The sequence below is a fragment of the Culicoides brevitarsis genome, chromosome 2 (genome assembly GCF_036172545.1).
Source record: "Culicoides brevitarsis isolate CSIRO-B50_1 chromosome 2, AGI_CSIRO_Cbre_v1, whole genome shotgun sequence".
Classification (NCBI taxonomy): Eukaryota; Metazoa; Arthropoda; class Insecta; order Diptera; family Ceratopogonidae; genus Culicoides; species Culicoides brevitarsis.
The window spans coordinates 25,614,180-25,633,809 of NC_087086.1; the positions used below are offsets into that span (position 1 = coordinate 25,614,180).

At 29.8% G+C, this 19,630-nt stretch overlaps 2 protein-coding genes across 2 annotated transcripts; both read left to right on the top strand.

The window, feature by feature from the left end:
- The first annotated feature begins 1,166 nt into the window (after positions 1-1,166).
- LOC134828813 (serine/threonine-protein phosphatase 6 regulatory ankyrin repeat subunit B-like) lies at positions 1,167-8,298 on the top strand. Its single transcript, XM_063841800.1, has 8 exons — positions 1,167-1,887; positions 3,318-3,404; positions 3,826-3,922; positions 5,722-5,905; positions 6,350-6,479; positions 7,187-7,327; positions 7,402-7,873; positions 7,932-8,298. The coding sequence occupies exons 1-8, from the start codon at positions 1,167-1,169 to the stop codon at positions 8,122-8,124; spliced, it is 2,025 nt and encodes a 674-aa protein (XP_063697870.1). The 3' UTR covers positions 8,125-8,298.
- A 1,366-nt stretch (positions 8,299-9,664) lies between these two features.
- Positions 9,665-18,121, top strand: LOC134830091 (BTB/POZ domain-containing protein 6-B). The gene is made up of 3 exons (XM_063843457.1): positions 9,665-10,078; positions 16,280-16,633; positions 16,917-18,121. The coding sequence occupies exons 2-3, from the start codon at positions 16,332-16,334 to the stop codon at positions 17,773-17,775; spliced, it is 1,161 nt and encodes a 386-aa protein (XP_063699527.1). The 5' UTR covers positions 9,665-10,078; positions 16,280-16,331; the 3' UTR covers positions 17,776-18,121.
- Positions 18,122-19,630: the final 1,509 nt, after the last annotated feature.

The following is a 19,630-nucleotide window of genomic DNA, read 5'->3' on the forward strand; positions in this document are numbered from 1 at the left end:
TTTGAAATTTTTTGAGATATTTGAAATTAATAAATTATTTATTAATTTGAAAAATCAATTTTATTTCACAAAAAAATTTTTTTTTGGTTTTGCACAAAAAATAAAAAAATAATTTGGAACGGCCTTAATTAAAAAAAGAAAAAAAATTTTTTTTTAATTTTCTTTTTTTTATAATTTTTTGAACAATTTTTTCTAATAAGATTATGATGGAACGAAACATTGAAAAACTAAATTTAAAATTTTTATTAAAAAAAACAACTTCCGCCTCTAACAGGTTACGCTCACATAAAAATAAAGAAGGTTAATCAAAATAATAATAATAAATACGTAAAAATAGATTTGCTTTATTTTTATAAATACGAAAAAAAATATATTGTGCAAAAAAAAAGTTTCATGCATATGTGACTGACTGGCATAGGAAATGGCGATGATGAACTTATTTTTATGTCGAATTGAGAAAATATCCAAGAAATTATTACGTCTCTTGATTTCCCAATAAAAATCGTCTGGAAAATGTTACTGACGTCACACACGTGGTACTATTCCACATGAAATTTTCATTTGTTTATATGTATGTTTAAAAAGCAATCAACTAAAAATTTCCTGCTAATGCGATATTATTCATTGCAATCTAATTTTTTGACACATTATTTGACTTTTGTATGAAATATGAGTTTTTTTTTGTCGATACACCTTGGTTTATTGGAAAAATGCATAAAATTATGTTCTACCGAAAAAAAATGTAGATTCTTTTTAAGTACATTGCATTATTCGTGGCACGCGATACGAATTTTTGTAGGAATTTTATTTATTTATATTTACAGTAAATTTATGATTATTATCGAATTTGTGCCACTACAATCAAGGATAGTAAAAGTTATAGTAAACAAACAAAATAAAAAAAAAGAGTTTAAAGGTTTTTTTGTTCGTTTTATGAGGTGTCACAAAGTGGATCCTTTTGTTAAAAAATTTTTTTCTGTATTTTCTTTTCACACTCTGTTCTTTGCGTGCAATACCTGTCATGAAAATTGCATTCACCTAATTTCCATTAAATATTTTATTTTTTATTCGCACACACACAGGCAAACTTGTCGTGGAAAATTTTTCGCACTGCATAAACTACATTTTAACGACTTGACACATAAACAACTAGATAGTAAATTAAAATGACGTCGTCGTCGTCGGTAGCAGATGCGAAACATTCGCGTCGCGTTCGTTTCACTTTGCCTGATGCAACGACAACTGCACCCGCTCCGCCCACGTCAAAAGTCTCAAATGGAGCTCCTGTTGCTTCTGTTTCCGCTACTCAAAAATCCAAAGCAGTTCATGGCACTTCGCGGTACGTAAATGGAACTCTCGTTACCGGACCTGGATCTGCTTCCACGAAAAACGCTTCAGTTATTGTCAATCGAAGTGCCGTTCATGCTCCTGTTCTCAAAACATACGGATCGGATACGAATATTTCGCGACAAACTGAGGCACGAAGTTTACCTAAAATTGATGATAATCGAACGCTTTCGGTTCCGACAAAGCCAAAGAAGGCTTTTCATGCAGTTACAGCCACAGTAAAGCTACAAAGACCTCGCACGGGAACAACGTCGAGTGCGATGCCACGAAGTCAGTCGTTTTCCGTTAAAAAAGCGACGAAACAAGGTTCGTCATCAGCGAAAACAGGTAGCAAGAGATATTCTGATAGTTTTTTATATGCAAGCAAGAAAGACGCTCCCAAAATACGGATTGATGATTTGGATCGAGCTGATTTAGAATTGCCTAAATTTGAACATGCTATCGATCCGCATCTCTTAAATTTGCCAATTGGGGAGGACGCAAATGCGAATTATTTGCCGCAGTTGCATGAGGATATGGAAACTAATAGTTGTTTGAGAGGTAAGTATTTTTAATTCTAGAAATTTTTAGGCAGGTACAATTTTCAAAAATGTTTCACGTTACATCTTCACGATTTTTATGACAAAAAAAATTGTCGAAACTTTTGGCATTGCTAACCTTGTAGAGAAACTCAATAGTCTAAGCTTCATCTGGGTGATTGGGATTTGAAAAATTATATGAATATATCTTGAAGAATATACCCTTGAAGCTTGAATATATTTTGAATGAGGTAAAATTAAAAAACGTATAAAAAATAATTGAGGTAAATTAGATTTATAAGGATCAAATTTGATTTATTAGACTTGTTTTTTATGTTATTGCTGCTTATCTATAATATAATTAATTTATTACTAAATTATTGAGAGAGAGAAAGAGAAAATATTCGCATCTTATAAATAAGACATACAAGCTAACACGCTTTCTTTTGCCTGCTCTGTGGTTGCCTTTTATCCTCAATTATGTCAATCTACAAAAAACCTCTTTAAGTTCTAACTATTAAATAATCACAATCAAAATATTTCTTACTTTTTGTACTTTTCTCTAATTGTGCTTTGTGGCTCACGTTGACGATAATAAATGACGCACACGTGCTATGACTAATATGAAATTAATAAATTAGCATTTCTCATTCATATCCAAATTTCGGCACAAAGAGCGCTTAGTGCTGATGTTGCACAAAAAATTGCGCAATATCTGGAGCATTGAAAGCTTGACAGCATGGGATCTACCAGCGGTCGGAAACTTTCGTCGTTCTTTTGGACGTCGAAAGTCTTGTTTTAATCGGAGAATTTACCATTGTTAGTGATCTCATCAACTACCTTCCCTTGCAGAATTGCAGCCAGAATTTCTACCGTAAAAGGTTTGTGCTAAGCACTGTTGATGATTTGTTGTTCATGCTGTAGAAAGTAAAATCAATTGTATTACTCAAAAAAAAAAACGCAATTAATTGATAGAATACATAATACGCAATACATTATACTATTAAGAGTTCTTCACATTTGTTCATAGCATGCAACTGGTTTGTACTTGTTAAGTTCTTTTAGTATTGTGTGAGGAAAGTTTGAAAGCTTGAGTGTTGGATAGTTTGAAATCTCTACTATCTAACTTTGACTTTGTATATCAGATTTTATTTTCCGTCTGAGTAATGATGCTGACTTTCTGACTGATGTTTGATATTCACTATTAATTTTTAATAATATTGCATTTTTTGATTTAAGTTGATACAAAAATTGAAGTTAAATTTTTTATTATTTCAATTAAACCTTTAAAATTTTTTTAAAATATAAAAATGTAAAATAATATATTAAAAAGTGAAACATTTTAAAAAGAAATAAAAATTGATGTTACAAGGCTTAACATAAAGTGAAACATTTTTAAAAGTTGTATTGGCCTTACCTGAAAAATATGTAATATTTTGTTCCTGTTTCTAGAGCTCGATCGTTTAGCGCTGTCACGAGAGAAAAATCTGATAGCATTTTGGGATTTCGTTGAAAAGTGGCGAACGACCATTAACGCAAGTGAGTAATTTTCAAATTTAGCGTTTCGTTGCGTTTGCAATTTCCGTTATTTCCCATTAAATCACCGCAAGATCGATTGTTTATCACACGAGAACATTTTAATTATTTTTTTCTAATCTCATCTCGTCGTCGTACGATGACTCGTCGTACATAAATCTTTCGTTGATGTATGTGCATGTTGCTCCAAATAACATTAAAAATATTCGTGTGTACGTTCACCCCTTCGACATGCGAGCAGAACACTTTTGCACGAAACAAAATTTATGTTACTAGCACACTCTCCGTAAACGTTACTTGACTCAAGTTCGATTGATTCGCTCGTTGCGGCGTGACGTCATCGTACTTGCCGCAAGTCTCGTACGGCCTTCCGTGCACACACAGTACCATTTTTAATTGCACCAAACAAAAAAATTAATTTCAGACAAATTTGAGGAGCACAACAATAGTACGACAACAGCTGTCTCCCAAGCAACAAGTAATCGTCGCTCGACGGCATCGAAGGCAGACTCGACAGCAAGGTATTTTTTTTTTGTTCTTTGTTCTCCTCTGTGTTGTTTACCACTAGAATTTACGAAAAAAAAAAATAAAAATATAAACAAAAGAAAAGTGAGAAAATGCGAGACAAATCCAGTGAGTGAGTCTATAAATAATAAAAAATAAAAAAAAGATGATAATAAATGAAATAAAAAAAGCAGTCGAATTATGTAAAAGAAAGCAAAATAAAACAGACTTGCCGCTGCCCGCTTGTTATTTTTTTCAAAAAAAGATTATTTTTTGCCGAGAGATGCGGCGATGTGTAATACAAAAATATCATTACAAGAGTCATGTGTGTCAGAGATACAAACAAAATAAAAAGAAACTGCTTAAAATTAAATAAAGTAAATGTTTTGTGGTGCAAATAAATTTTCTGGCTTATATACTTGCACGAGATAAAATAGAATGAAATAATTAAAATTTTGTAAAAGGAAGAAAAAGATTTCGCTACTATGAATAAAATTGCGAACAAAATGATTTTGCGAAAGATAAATTGTGGCAAAAGTGATGTGAGAATTGTGCCGGTGTCTTGGGCTAAAAAAACGAACTTAATTTATTTAAATAAAGATAATCAATTTTTAATGAACTTCAACGTGATTTTTAATTTGAATTAATTTTAAATTTAAATTTTTTAAAGTATTCCGTGATTTCTGCGTGAAAATTTTAAATATTCTAGAAAAATTAAGCATTTAATATTTTTTTTGAAATTCAAATGCATTTTATAATTGCTTCATATTCTACCAGGTTTCTAGTTAAGGAAGCGAAATATTTCAAGATTTTTTTAAAGTGTTACAATTTTAAATTTTAAAAATTTAAATTCTTACAATTTTCAGTGAAGATTTTTAAAGAAATTAATTTAGAAAAATTCTTAAGAAATTAATTTAGAAAATTATTATAAAAAAAAATTAATGATTTCTTACCTAAAATTTTTAAATAATAAATTTAAAATTTAATTTATAAATTTTTAAACTTCCATCAAAAGAACGAGAAACTGAAAATTAAAAAAAATAATTTAAAGATTTTTTACCCTTTTGAAAAAAATATTTTTTTTAGGAAAATATTGGAAAATTTTTGAATTCTTATTTAACCTTTTTTTTTCAATTGAGGTAGAAAATGAGAAAATATCAACAGAAATAATCTTTTAAATGAGATCAAAAAAATAAAACTCAAATAAATTAAAAATACATTTTTTCCATCTTCGTTGACAGATGCCCTTTTAAAGCGTAACCTAAAATCCTAAAATGAATTAAAAATTTAAAAAAATTACATTTTGATTTTTTTTTAATCATTCTCTTTAATCAAGGCTATTCCCTTCAACCATTACTTCAAAATTTTCCTAAAATAAAATAAAACAATGATTTCGTATTAGTTCATTGTTTCTCGGAAACAGTCCACCTACCAAAGTCACACTTCCTTTGATTCAGTCCATCAAGTGCACCACTATTTATTATTTTATTATTCACCTCACATCACTATCTACAATAAATTTTGCGACGGCGGCGTGGTGTGTCTACGCAAGTCTATTGTCATTGTTCTTGGAGTAGTCGTGAAAAAATAAACAACTTATCATTTTAAAAACGTATTTCTTCTTTTTTTCATTCAAAGTGATTATCGGAAATGTGTGTTGATGTTGTCGATTTACATTGATTGAAAGGATAAACAAAATTATTTCATTTAAAAAAAACTCGTCTTCGTTTCTGACCTTAACTTACTTACTTCAATTAACGCACGTACGTGTTTGTAATTTTTATTTGAAGTGATATTTTTGTTTTTTGAATTTCAGCTCTATCCAAAGTACGTCAAGACTAAAAGCGTTCAAGATGAATTTGGAAAAGGTTCCGCTCGTGACAGAATTGCTACGTGCCTCGCGGGATGCCAATGAAATTTTACTCAAAGACGTTTTCCGGCAGATTCTGGAAGACGGAATTAAAAAAGATGATTTGAATATTACAGATAAAAGTGGAAGAGTAAGTTGAAATTTTTATATTTTTTTTTTAAATAAACCGCTAAAAAAAAGTTTAAAATTAAAATAAATTTGAATTAAATTGAAATTTTTATATTTTAATTTTCAAATTGAAAAGTAGAAGTTTTTTCAAACTTTTAATTAATCAATTAATTCACATTTTAATAAAAATTTAATTAAAATTTTTAATTTGTAAATTTGAAAGTATAAAATTTTTAAAAAATCACTAAATTAATTTTTTAACTGAATTTTTTGAATAATTTATTTTTAAATAATTATTTACATAAAATTGTATAAATAAACAAAAAAAAATTTTTCAAAAATTATAATTTTTATAACTTTTTACAAAAAAAAAAATTAAAAATTTGTTTTAATTCAAAATTTTGGATAAAATATTTTTTTTATTAATAATAAATATTTAAAATATTTTTTTATTCTCTTTAATTAGACAGCATTGTCCTACATATGTTCAAGTGGCCTCACAAAATTCTTAGAACTGATTTTACAATTACCTGATATCGATGTGAATAAACCCGATAACGAGGGAAACACTCCGTTACATTTTGCCGCGCAAGCAGGTGAGTTTTCTATTTTTAATTCAAAAAATTTCATAACTTTTTATTACAAATCCGTCAAAATTTCTCCAAGCATTCTCGGAATAATTTCTGTAAATTACAAATTAATTTTATGAGTATTTTTTTCTAAACATTCGATAATCGAGAAGGGTCATAAAAAATTTCTCGTACGTCGTCATCTAACAAATCGTACGAATGTGTAGAAAATAAATATGTTCCAGTCCAAAATAGCCAGAAAATGGCAATAAAATTGAACAATATGCGATTTTCTTTTCAATAAAATTGAAGAGTATGAAAAAAAATTAAAAAGACCGATTATCGCTGCCGAATGATTTTTAATTGAAAATTCCGAAATACAAACAACGATACGTTGTAAAAAGTCGTCGTGACCGAAAAAGTGCCAAAATATCGTTTGTGAGGTCCGAAAAACGCCGGAAAACGTTGATTTTGAATTCGAAGCGAAATTTTTTTTTATACACATCGTTGTTTATTTAATACATGTGACGTAATTTACTTACAGATGCGATGTAGGTCTCTTTGATTGGCTTTTGTTTTAAATATCAAATGCCACGATCGGAAAAATGTTTACTTTTTTTCGTTTTACGTCTGGATAATTTAACAAATATCTCGTTTGCTTGCAAAAAAAAATGGGAGAAACCATGATTAATCGATGAAATTTATGAGTTTTTGTTAATACTTTCTGCTTTTAGGTCAAACCGATGCTGTCAACTTACTGATCACAAAGAGTCGGAGTTTAGTGGTTGATGCCAAAAACAATTTGGGGTTCACGCCTTTGATGAAAGCAGCGTTGCAAGGTCGAACCAGGTGTGCAAAATTGCTGCTTTTTGCTGGTAAGTCCTAATTTTCACGATTTTCTACAAGAAAAACTCCTCTAATTATTAATTTTTTTCAAATAAATTGAAAGGGGCATCTCCCGTCGAAGTCGATCTGGGTCGCGGGCTTAGAGCGGATCAGTGGGCACGGTTTGTGGGGCGTCACACGTGCGCCGAAATGATTGAGCAGTACTCCCGCGTGCGTCTCATGGACCGAAACACGTCGAACAAGTGGTCGCACGACACAATCGATCGTGCCAGCAGTCGTTCCAAGACATTGACCGCCATCGATACGAATGCCAATGCCAGCAATAACCAAGGTTTCTATTCAAAGTTATTAAAAGCACTTCCGTTTAGATTTGCACGCGACAAAAATCGCTTTGATACCACAATTAATACTAACAATAATGTCTATGCCACTCCGAAGGACGATAACAATGGGTCCGCAATGGTCAATCGGCTGGGCACGTCGGCGCTCTTGTGCACCGTAGGTGTGGCTGTGCCGCCCTCACTCGGCGCAAGGGGTTCTCGTTCCGCGAGAGATCGCATTCAAGAAGTGCCGAAGTAAGAAATTTCCTTTTTTCGATTTTTCCCTTGAAATTTCAACAATTTTTTCTTGTAGGGTCGAGATAACTTACGCCAACAATCACGCCTTGATCGAAAAGTATGAACGAATTTACAACAGTGATAACGGGAACAACATTTCGCATGACATCAATCCCAGCAGAGATGGTCCTGTGGTGATTCCGCGTCGGAAAACTTCGCCAACACCGCCGGCACGACCACCTGCGTATAAAGTGAAAAATAGGAAATAGTATTATTCGTACGTTTTAGTCTTAGAAAAGTTTGTTATTTTAATCGTCGTTGTAATTCTTAGCGTCCGTATCGTTTATCAATTTATCAACTGTTAGTCATTTATTTTAATTCTTTCAACTTTCAATCTTTTTTATATTAAAAATTGTATCTTTCAACTGTTGCCTTGAAATAAAAGGATCCAGTATTTTAAATATTGAATCACAGAATTTTATTTCTAAAAATGATAAATAATGCGAATGACTTCAAAAAAAATTTTTTAAGAGAAGAAGCAAATTCAGGAAAAATCACTTGAAAATTTTAAATTTTCCTCGATTTTTTTTTTTTAAATTGATATTTATTTTGAAAAAAATATTGATGTTTTTTATTTCATTTTTTCCTACAAAAAAATTAATTTTAATAATTTATTATTTATTTAATTCCATCAAATTTAATTAATTTTTATTAAAATATTTAATGGGTTAAATTTAAAATATTTAATTAAAATATATTGTAGTGCAAAATTTGTACTAAAAAGCCCGTTTTAATTTTTTGAATTTTTTCTAAAGTTAAAAAAATAATATGATTTTTTTTTGTAAATAATTTTTTTCAAAATAACTTTTCTTGGTTTGGTAACAATTTTAACAAAATTTTTAAATTAAATTAAATTTAATTTTAATTTTAAAAATTTTATTTTTTCAAATTTTATGCAAAATTAAATATTTAAATTTTTTGCTTAGTAAAATTTAGTAAAAGTGCAAAAAATACCCTAAAAAACAAACTTAATGATTTTAAAAATGAAAGTTTTACCTTTAAACTTTTTTTTTGTTCTTTTAATTTTTTAATTTTAAAATGGGTCTTATTTAGCTTAAACCGGTCTAATTTAGTTTTAAAATTAATTATATTGAAATTTAGTAAAATTACGAAATTTCTTAATTTACTTAGAGATAAAAAAATATTTTTCTAATTTTAAAACTAACATTTATTTTATTATTAATAATTTTTAATTTTAATATACCCTCTCAAATTAAAAATCTTAAGTAATTCCCTAAATTTCAGAATTTTAATAATTTTTTCGGAATCAATGTAAAATTAAAAGCCACTCAACGGTCATAAAATTCAAACGAATTTCCAAAAATCTTGAGTTTCTCTCTTCATTTACATTTCACGTTCTTTTCCTCTCTTTCACACTTGTTGTTTCGTCACTCAATTCAGTACACCACAAAACAGCAATCCTTTCCATACTCAAATGCGACCGTTTCAAAAAATTTTAAAGTTTTTCAATAATTGCGTTCATTGTCGATAAGTTGCTGCTCTGTTGCCGTCTTCCCCATTAAATGAAACAATACACATCGTGTCGTATCGTCGTCGGTGTCGACATCGTACAAACTCTCAACAAAAAAATTAGTCATCATATCTCCATATTCGTTCTAACACTGACACATTACTCGACTCCGATTAACAACAGACGTTCTCTGTGTACGAAAAAATTTTTCTTCGCCTGTTCGACAGAATTTTTGTGTTTTTAGTCAGTTGTTCTCCGATTGCCGTGCAGGACAGAAATTCACTGTCAGAAGGCCTTGCAAAAGCCATCAAAAAATTTATTTTGACAGAAAATCGAACAAAAAATCCTTGAAAATTTTTGTGGAAAAGTGTCAATCAACGTAAAAAAAATTCTCAATTTTTAAAAAATTGTGTAAATCAGTGCCGACTCTCAGCTGCTCTCGTTTTTTCGTGAGATTTAAGAGCAAAACAGATGCGAAAAGTGACAAAAAGTGTGGAAACCGCGCATGTTCTCTTATTCAAAATTTTCTTTTGTACGTACACAGCAGTACGTCGCATACCTACAGAGAGACACATAGTCGAACGATAAATAAAGAAAATATTGTCAGTAGTCATCTGTGAGCAAAAGTTATCAGTTGTTGCCGTTGATAATAAAAAAAATATACAAATATTTTTCTGAAAAGGAATTTGAGTGTAAGTTTAATAAAAAAATATTTTTAGTGATTATTTGACGGAAAAACTTGTGATTTGAAAAATTTCTTCAAAAATCGAAGGAAAATCCAGAAATAAAAGGGAAAATTATGTGTGTCATTAAAGTCCTACCATACGGCGAAGAAAGTGATTCCATGATTTTCATAGACACTCGCTACGTGATATCGATTTTTACCCCATATCGAATTACTTTCGTTCGTGCACGTCCCAACATATAAACCTTATCCTGGAAAATAGGTCAACATTCCGTGGCGTGTCTGTACCTACATAAAAAATTATTCCCTTTTATTCCCACTTTTCGTTATTTAGTGACTAGGCTACGACAAGTAGTATTTAGTGTCACGCAAAAAAAAAATCAAATAATTACTTGGAAAAAACAGTTTTTTTTAATAGACTAATCCATTTTTTAGTAACGTAGTGCAAGTGAACCAGACAACAGTCCGTCTTGTAAGTGTAAACATCAGCGAAACTCTTCTCTGAGTCATAAGATTTTATAAATATACCACATAAAAATTAATACAAAATCGAAGAGCAGCTGCATGTAAATTTCAATTAAGCAAATAAATGAGTGATTTTTGGCGTGGTGCCAATAATTCATAATTTGGAATGGCACAAAAATGTGGTTTTCGGTCAAAAATGTGGACTAAATTGATTTTCAATTAGGTGGGGTCAAGTATTTTGCGTTTATAGTGATTTTTAAGAAGATTTCAAATTTTTTCTTAGCAGAACAAAAAAAAAGTTTTAAAATACTTTTTTTTATAAAATGATTAAATTTAAACAACTCTAGCTGATAATCTGCAATTTTAAATTGATTCATGACAATTTAAAAAAAAAGAAATAAAAAATAATTAAAATAAAATCCTAAGAATTTTTTTAGATTTAAAATTTTTTTAGATAAATTTTTGAAAATATTAATTGAATAATTTTGAATTTCCTTGAAAAATTTTTAGAGGACTCAATTTATTTTAAACTCATAATTTTTTTTTTGAAATTTAGAAAAAATCACAAAAACCGGAACCTTTTTTTGTTGGAACATAAAATATTTCTTATGTCCACCTTTGTTTTCAATGCAAAATTCTTATCATATGATAAAGAAAAAACAATACAGAAATTTTTTATCAATAATGTCCATTAATCATATCTGCGACTTATTTTTACTCACTAATTATCAATTTCATAACAGATCGATCGTCGCGTGCATTTTGATTGTTTTTAACAATTTAGGTTGATGACTTCATTCCCTTTTCACGTGTGCAAAAATTTTCAAGGGAACCAAAAATTGTTCGTGAACTTCAAAATATAACAAAAATTACTGTCCAACGTCAAATAAATTTTTATCGCAAAAACCCTTCAATTGTTGAAGCAGATTATCACGTTTTTTTAAATAGACAATAAATTAAAATTTAACTAAAAAAAATTTTAAGCGTGAAATCATTATTGTCTGGTTTTGCTTGGTTAAAAAATTTTACAAAAAAAAATTTATTATTATTATTTATCATTATCAGTAACGTGATTGCTTCCGATATGTTTTGAACGGCACAGCACAAGAATCGCTGATGCGCGACCAGCTAAACTGCGTCTTGTCTTGACTTTAAATTTAAATCCTGACACTTGTTCACGGATATAATACAGATGATCGATGAAGGATGAATCAGAAGTGTGAAGCAAATGTCAAAGTTGCGTTGTGCAATCAATGGAATCATTTTTAAGTATTTGAGAACGTGACGATTAGAATTGGCAATTATGTTTGAAGGGGAAAAAATGAAATATGAGACAGTGTTATTTCAAATGCTCAAGAACAATCGTTTCTTTTTATTTTGGGCAATTCTCACTTGATGGGGACAGTTAGAATATTTTTTTGAATGATCTTCTTGTTGACTTTTTTAAAATGCATTTCCGTTGATAGAAGTTATTTTTTAAAAGTTCTTAGGTCTGTCCGTGCCTTGCACATGATAAACTATTCTAAGAGATGTGAGAAGAAATTATCTTATTTCGTCTTATAAACTATTAAATCAGCACATCTTGTTTGAAGAAAGACAATATTCGTAAAAGTTACTGATTTGCGGTTTAAGAGTTGTTTGAAATCCATTCCTAGGATATATGTGTAATGTTTGTTGCCATAACTTTGTTATGTCGATGTTCGCCAATAAAACCAAAAATGTGTACAAAAAACAGATTTTATTCAAACTTCTGTCGACTTAAATGGAATTTTTACTTCTTATCTTTTTACTTTCTTTTATCTTCTTTTCTTTGTCTTATTCCTCACTCGTGCTCTTTCCTCTCTTTTCTTCGCTTTTCCTCACTTTTCCTATCTCTTTGATTTTCATAATTAATTATTTGAATGTTCTTTGTTCTTTGTTCCGCACTCGCATTCAACCAAACGTCACTCGTCGTCGCGTTGGTTGACAGTGTATCTTTCTTTTCTTTAACATTGTAAATATATGTAGATAACGTCCAAGCCCAAGGATAATTTTATTACTACTTTGAAGTTTTTTTGAACCTTTGTTTTGAAAATGTTAATCAATATGCTATACTTTAGCTTCAGGATACTCACCTAGAATTCCAAGCTATTTTCCTTCAGTCTTTGCTCTTTGTGTACGTCTCTGCATACTGGAGCAAAATTTGTTAGTATGAAAACTTCTTCTTGTCATATGCGCTTAGATTCTCTTATTTCTCATCTAATGACCTTTTAAAATTGTGTGACTTATGAGTTTCTGCGTTCCTGCCTTTTGTCACATAATTCATTCGCGGCTCATATTATCAAAGAAAAGCACGACAAAAACAATCCACTATTCATAAAAAAATAATCTGTTATCGTTTCTCAAAAATTATTAAACTTATCAACTTACAATGTTTCTGCATCTCATTCATAACATTTCACGAGAGTATATTTTGATAATGAATCATTCTTTTTGTTTATATATTTTAAGAGGTCGACACGCACGATCTGGAATCGAATTTTAAACAAAACATAAAAAAATGTAATTTGACTCTTTGTAGGAATTTGGTGTAAAAATTGCAGTTCTGTCCTCTTGTTTATGCTGTTTTGCACATTCCTGACGCAATTTTCTTTGTCAAACTCTGCTATAAATAAAGGCCACTACATTCACATGTGCACTACTTAATATTTATGATGGTTCTATTGACTCAAGACATTTCCTTCTTTCATTGTTTTTTTTGTAGTTTGTTTACCATGCGCGTGACTCTACACCAGAAACAAAGAGTTCTTTTATTCTGCTTCACTTTTTTTTCGCGAAAATAAATTACACTAATTACTTTAATAAATACACAATTACTTTTAACCGGTTACAATTACCTGCTAAAGAGATATTTTTTGGTTGAAACGAAATCCAGGCATTCAAGTCCGTCTGGGATTTTAATCAATTAAATTCAATTTAGTCAAACGAACAGCAGCGATTATGCGGGTGCCATATGCATAAATTAATAGAATTCTAGCGAAGAAGGGATTTCGTTGCGCAAAATTTTGTGTGTTTCGCCATGTTTATTGCGTGTTTATTTATTTACAAACATCACAAAAAGAAGCGTCATCTTCGTCGTTGAGGCATATAAATAGAATCACTTAATTTTAGATGCGTTTCTAAGATGCTTGACCCCGCTCAGAAATTCAGTGAGATACTTTTCCGCATTCAAATGTTTTTTTAAAAATAGATTTTGTTGAGAGAAATGCTTGTGAAACCTGTTTCATTTTCATTTTTTTTTTTTGAACGGCGTCGTTGATGAGTGAATAATGAGTCGTTTTTGTGTGGTTGATTTGACCTTCTGGTGTTTTGTGTTAAGAGAGAAAAAAAAGTAAATAGAAAAACACAAACAAATACAGACACTTTGTATAGGGTGGTACTTGACAAATGATCGTTATCAATGTTTGCAAGTAGTTTATTGACAATTTTGATAAAAGATTTCTTGGAACATCCAATTGATGTGTTTACATAAAAGTTTTTGTGCTACACATGTTTCAAGATGTTTGATTTTTATCTGAAAAAAATACTTATTATGTCTTTGTTTTGATTTTTTTATACGAATATTTAGAATATACTTGACCTAGAGAAATGTAGTAGAAGTAGTCCAAAAGTCTAGCATTTTCTAAAAAAATATCAAAATAGATTAATTGATATCGCAAAAAACGTTGAAACACTTGTTCAAACATATCATAATACTTTGCTAAAATGACTCATTATGGATTAATATTTTTAATTGAAAAGCTTAAATTTAATCATTTTTTTGTTTGATATCTAAATACCTATTGGTAGATAATTTTTTCTCTCAACAACTTCAAAGTTGACAGATTGCAATAACATGATTCACATGTCTTTTCGAATTTGATAATCAAATGAGTTTTCTAATTTTTGTTTAATCATTTTCATGTAAAACACGTGCAATTTAACATGCACCATTATGAGGAGAAGTATGTTTATTCCGTAACACAAATCACCTTATAAACAAAAAGTGTCAATAAGAATGCCGTTTCTTAGATAATGTCAATCTATTTTAAACAAAGAACATCAGAGCTTTGTTACATCATATCTAATGTTTGTTGAATTGTAGATCAATCACTGATAATGCCACATTAAGTCATTTTTGGAACTATTATTAACAATTGGGGAATCCAAATATGGTTTGAAGAAATTCCAGGAAATGGAGATAACTTATATTAAAAGCTCATAAAACGGTTTTTTGTGGATTGTCATACGACCTAATATATAGTTCACATTTTAGATTAACAGTACTAATCAAAATCTAAAATCAGCAAATTTATTAAAAACATTTAATTAAAACGTAAATTCAGGATTTGTAAGGGATCGGTCAATGTCGTTATTTTTTTATGGCTGGAAGAGCCAGCAAAAAGTAATACAAACAGGCAGTGTCTAATTACATGTGTTCACATATGATTTACAAAAACACTAATATCAATACAAGAGAACATTAAAGAGATTGAAGAACATAAATATCAGACAAGATAGAAATAGAAGGTAAAATAGTAATTTCAAGTGTACGTCACGAAGCTTCCATATCCGTGCGCCAAAATACTGTCGGTCCATTGCTTCTTGAACACATCAGGAGTACCATCAAAGATGTTACAACCTACAAAAAGACAATGTAAAGGTGCATTGTTCGTGGCATGACATCGTTGAATGCGCAATTAATGGAGTGGTGACGTATTCCGAATAATGACATGTTCCGTACATTGAATGGGTTTTGGCGAAAGACCAGTGCATTTCTAGCAGAAGTATCGAGAATGCCATTCACGACTTTATATAGAAACATGCCATCATGAATCACACGTCTAAAAGCAAGGGGTCGCATACTTAAAACCTCAAGTCGTCGATCGTTCTGCAAGTATGGTATCTTGAACTTTTTGAAGAGATACCTAGTAAACCTCCATTGAACTTTTTCCACTCTAGCAATGTATTCTTTGTAATGCGGAGTTATTTGACCATAACTTTATATTTTCTTTACTGTCCTTGAAAAATTTGAAGATTTGCTCAAAAAAACATTGACTTTACGTTTTGTCTTGCAGGACCTATTTTATAAGATAAATTTGCTTATTTACAATCAGGAGTTTTTATTTTATTCGGCTTCACCCTTTTCAAAAACTTTAAATTTTTAGAAAATCTTTAAGATATTCAAAAATGGACACCGACTAATTGGAACCCCTTCTAAAGTAAATGGTGAAAACTTGAGTTTATGTTGATTGTCAATAAAAATCAAAGTGATAAGCTTCTATTTATCACAATTTCGGTAATCGAATTAAAAACATCAAACCATGAAGTAAATTCGATTTGCCGATCAATTTTATCTTATCACCTTGGATTGCGAAATTTTGTAGAACTGGCATGATGCCATCACCACCTTGACTGCTTATTACTCAGAATCGCAATGAGGATAAGATATTTGCCCTTTTTTAATCGCTTATTTATAAAAAAAGTGAAATGAATCACTGGCGATAATACAGCGATAAAAAAATTGAATGAGACGTGCCTTCAACGATACCGAATTATCTCTAAAGTATAACTTTTTATGTACATGTGAGAATTAATGATTATAAATATTGACCCACAATGCGCTTCTTAAAAGATAAAAAATTAATTAATAATTTCGTTAAAAAAATAAAAGCTTATCTTATCTAATACTTACATTAATTTTTACTTTTTTTCCTTATTTCAGATTTTATTTGTGAAGCGAAATAGATGCTGAAATAAGCCCTTGACACGTTTGAATGGGAAAAATGGTGCAACCGTTCGGCAGTACCTACGATGACAATGCGACCAATAACACCGCCACAACTGCAACTGCTCCTCCGATGGAAGCGGTGGATCTTCAGACCAGCTATGTGGAGTTCATTCTCCTCGGTGATCGCGAAAATTACGTTGTGAGAGCCGAAAGACGGGCAATTGTTGAGTCACAGTGCGAATTATCGCGCATTTTCCAAAGTGGCGGAACAACAGCGGTTCGCAGAGTGGACGAGAATCGCTTTTCCGTATCTGAAAGCAATAAAGAGAATTTTGAACTTTTTATCAGGTGAGATTTTTTTAACTTAATTTTTAGTTGATTAAACAGTTTTAACTTTATTTTATTTTAATTATTTATTTTTTCCCCATTGAAAAAGTTGGAAATTAAAAAAAAATGAAATTGAATAAAAATTCATGAAAACTTACCTTTTTTGGATTTTCTCCTACTTTTGTCATATAATTTTTTTAATTTAATTTTTTTGTCATATTTTTTTTAATTTTTTCTTTTTTTTTTTGACTGTAAAAAATTTTCAATCATTCAAGAAAATCTAATAATTTTTAATTTTTTTTAGATTCCTTGAAACGAAATTCATTAAATTCCAAGATGCACAACACACACTCGAAATGCTGGAAATTGCCTCACGTTACCGATGTCCAGAACTCGAAGTGAAATGTGTAAAGGAGCTTGACATGTTCCTCAGTGACAAATCCGTGCTTAAAGTTTTCCGCGCACTCTGGCTCTACAATTCAATTATCCCACCGGTGAAGGCGAAAGATCTTCGTGGCAAGAGTCGTCAAAAGGCCAAGGAACTTCCCACATTCACGCCCGAAGAATATTTCGCCGCGCTACTCAACAACTGCCTCCAACTCATCGAAATGCATGCCGCCGAGATATTCCAGCAGCCCGAAATGACCAAGTTGTCGTTCAAGGAGCTCGAGATGATTGTGAAGCGCGATGCCTTGCAAATGCCCTACGAAACCGTTTTGTACGATCTCTTGTCCAGCTGGAGCAAAGAGGAGTGTTTGCGCAAAAATATCGATCTCACCTCGGAAAATCGACGACGTGTCCTTGGAGCGTTGTGTTACACGCCGCGCTATCTCACCATGAGTTCCAGTGAGTTTCAGTCACTTAAAGATCGCGTCGAGCTACTTGACACCTCGGAAGTGGCTCTCGTCACGGAAGCCTTCAAAAACAAGAAACAGTCGAATTTGACGCCGGAACAAACGGAACTCTTGAATAGCTTCAAAAAACAACGACCACCATTCCCACTTTTGCCGATACAACTCAGTGAGAGAAGTAACGCGAAAAATTACCCGAAAAAGATGCGGCGATATGTCGCGGACCTCGAGAAGGAAAATGATCCACAACGAAGCTGCTGTCATCGGTCCATCCTCAATTGCGTGGGTGTCTTTGCATTTATCTTCGATTAAGGGAAAAAAAACGAGATTTTAACGATAAATGAGTCTCCAGACTGCACTAGCTTGCCATAAAAGATGATCGATGTCGCGCTGTAAGGCTAGAATTTTCGTACAACTGAGTAGTTTTAGAGCTTAAGTTAAGGAAACTTTTTGATACGAACAAAAATGATAATCGTCGTGCTTGATGTCGTCACACTTTTCCAATACTACCAAAAAAAAACTTTGAACGCTCACAAGATGCTTCAAATTCCTTTCAGAAATTCTTCCTTGCAACGCATTATTTTGACGATTTTAATTTTGACCTACTCTAGATAATTATAAAATAATTCACATAAAAAGGTTAAAAATTTTTTAAAAAATTGTTAAAATGTCAAGATAATCTAAAAAAACACAAAAGAAACTTATTTAAAAATTTATATAGAGAAAAAATTATTTAAAAAAAGAGTTTATGAAACACAAAATAGTAACAAAGAAATTTCTATCAAATAGAATCCATTTTAAAAATCTGTTATTTCTTAGTAAAAAATGAATATTTTAACGAAACATGCCAAAAAATAATGATTATTAACTGTTAAAAGTAATAAAATTAAATTTTATTGTAAAACAAAATAAATAAATATTTAAAACAAACAACATTACAACAAAAGATGAATATAATAAATATTTTTAAGTTGTATTTTTATTGCGTCACATACATGAATTTATATCTAGAAGAATAAAGACACAAAAGATCACACACTTTTTTTTAGCTAAATAAATAAAATTAATTTGAAAAACAAAGTTTATGTGATTTTTTGTCATCTTATATATTATTATAAATTAATTAAATTAATTGATTGATTAATTATTATTGCTGATGTCTAAAATTTTTTAATGTTAAATAAATTAATAAATCATGATAAATTATAAATTTTTGTATTTTTATTAAATATTTTAGATTTTCTTTTTTTTTAATTTTCGAGAAGAATTCATTGATATTTATTTTTTTTCAACTTTTTATACCTTCTCCCTGTTAAAATTTGAAAGTTTAATGAGATAAAAAAAATATCAAACTTTTCCGTTTGGAAAATACCAAACTTTTTCCTTTTTTATAATTTTTAAATAAATTGGAAATGGAACGAAAAAAATTTTTTAAACAATTTTTAATAAAATTTTCATTCAAAATTTTTCTTTAAAAAAAAATATTTTTTTAACCCAGAATAATTTTTAAAATATAATTCTGAAAAATTTGTTTTAATGCAATTTTTTGCCAAAAACGTGTTCAAATCTAAATGACTATAAAAATAAATACATATTTTTAGTAAAATAGTGAAAAACCTCTTGATACAATTTTTTATTTACCATAATTTTTCAAGATTTTATTAATTTGTTATTCGTTAAATTTTAATTAATTATTTTTACTAATTTAATAAATTTAACAAAAAATTATTTTTCATTTTTTTTTAAATTTTGTTTATTTAAATTTTTTAAAAATTTTATTAGTTTAAATTTTTTAAAAATTTTATTAATTTAAATTTTTCAAATTATTTTAAAAAATTAAGTATCAAATATTTATGAGAACCTATTGAACAATTAAAAAAATTGAAATAAATTTTAAACGAATTTCTGATCCGCAAAACTCAAAATCTATTGAAAAATTTTTTAAAAATTTAATTTATATCTAATTTTTTTCTACATTTGAGATAAGTATTAACTCAGCATAGGGTTAAATAAGCTTCACATATAATTTTATTTCACAAATAAGTTATTAAATGAATCCTTTGAGACTGAAAGAAAATAACAGTAATTACCAGACAAGAACGTTTTAATAGTAAATTAAAAATATTGAAAATTTTACCCAACTAGTTCAACTCACAACATGGACAGC

Excerpts from the sequence above, each read along its gene's own strand:
- LOC134828813 (XM_063841800.1), top strand. The coding sequence starts at position 1,167 with ATGACGTCGTCGTCGTCGGTAGCAGATGCGAAACATTCGCGTCGCGTT. Across the intron at positions 6,480-7,186 it reads ACATTTTGCCGCGCAAGCAG|GTCAAACCGATGCTGTCAAC; the intron begins GTGAGTTTTCTA and ends TTCTGCTTTTAG. Across the intron at positions 7,874-7,931 it reads CGCATTCAAGAAGTGCCGAA|GGTCGAGATAACTTACGCCA; the intron begins GTAAGAAATTTC and ends TTTTTCTTGTAG.
- LOC134830091 (XM_063843457.1), top strand. The coding sequence starts at position 16,332 with ATGGGAAAAATGGTGCAACCGTTCGGCAGTACCTACGATGACAATGCG. Across the intron at positions 16,634-16,916 it reads AATTTTGAACTTTTTATCAG|ATTCCTTGAAACGAAATTCA; the intron begins GTGAGATTTTTT and ends AATTTTTTTTAG.